This window comes from Sinocyclocheilus rhinocerous, unplaced genomic scaffold (assembly GCF_001515625.1).
Source record: "Sinocyclocheilus rhinocerous isolate Xijiao unplaced genomic scaffold, SAMN03320098_v1.1 scaffold7809, whole genome shotgun sequence".
Classification (NCBI taxonomy): domain Eukaryota; kingdom Metazoa; phylum Chordata; class Actinopteri; order Cypriniformes; family Cyprinidae; genus Sinocyclocheilus; species Sinocyclocheilus rhinocerous.
The window spans coordinates 8,348-9,477 of NW_015638655.1; the positions used below are offsets into that span (position 1 = coordinate 8,348).

The window sequence follows — 1,130 nt, forward strand, 5'->3', positions numbered from 1 at the left end:
GAAAGGAAAGTAATGAGGCCTTATTATCAACTGCGTCACAAATTATAAATCGATTTAACAGTCTCTGTTTCATATCAAACTTGACTGTTGATTGTTGCTATGCAACATCCTAAATCCTCATTGGTCATTTTTCCCAAACACAAAATATTCTTATTGACTGTTTAAATGCCCATGAAAATAATCTAAAATACATAAAATAGAAAATAAAGAAAAATAACATTCTTCTTATTTATTTCATTCAATCATCTTTTAACACTGCAGGTAACCTGGGTTACACATACCAATCATTTATATACTCTTTAAAACATTTTTCTCCCTCCTTTGTCCTCCTCCTCCCCCTCCTTCATAAACTAACAGCTGATGACTTTGCCATGTTCTTCATTAATACAATTTAAACCATCAGTGCACAATTCTCCACACCACAATATGTCAAGCACATCTTACCAGCAAACATACACTTGTTCACATCCTTCTCTTCACTCTTTGAGACAGAAGTCTCCAAACTCATCCTTTCAAATAATCCAACTACTTGTCCACTTGATCCTATTCCATGTCATCTCCTTCAAGCCATTTCTCCTGCAGTTGTACCTGCACTCACTCACATCATTAACACATCCCTTCACACTGGTGTTTTTCCCTCAGCATTTAGACAGGCTCCTACAAACCACCTATTAAGAAACCCACCCTTAACCCATCTCTTTTCACACATCTAAATCTATACCTTTTGTTCTTTTAATATTTTGAATTGTTTTTAGCTTTTTTTTTTGTTTTCATTTAAATGTTTTAGTTTTGAAATGTTGTTGTATGCATTTGTCATTTTTATTTAATTTCTTTTATTTTCTTAAATGTGTATATATATAGTATTTATAGAGTTTTAGCTTTTAGTTTTAATTACTTTTTCTTATTTGTAAGTCGCTTTGGATAAAAGCGGCTGCTAAATGACTAAAAGTAAAAAAGTAAAGTAAAGTAAGTTTCCACCCACGGTGCCGTCATTTGATTTTGCAAGCGACAACGGTGTACCAGCTCTAATGCCATGGTGAAAGTTTGAGCAAAACATGCTAACTGTTCTGCCTTTGGCTGCACTGACGAGCACAGAACACTATTTAGATTCCCAGCCTCAGAGGAGACAA

The 1,130-nt window shown here is 34.2% G+C and overlaps 1 protein-coding gene across 1 annotated transcript in view; it reads left to right on the top strand.

Moving 5' to 3' along the window:
• LOC107749966 (uncharacterized) overlaps positions 1-675 on the top strand; it is a 3,294-nt gene extending 2,619 nt beyond the window's left edge. The window contains exon 3 of the mRNA XM_016565205.1: positions 643-675. Coding sequence (XP_016420691.1) covers positions 643-675 — 33 coding nt within the window. The remainder of the gene's footprint in view (positions 1-642) is intronic.
• The last annotated feature ends 455 nt before the right edge of the window (positions 676-1,130 follow it).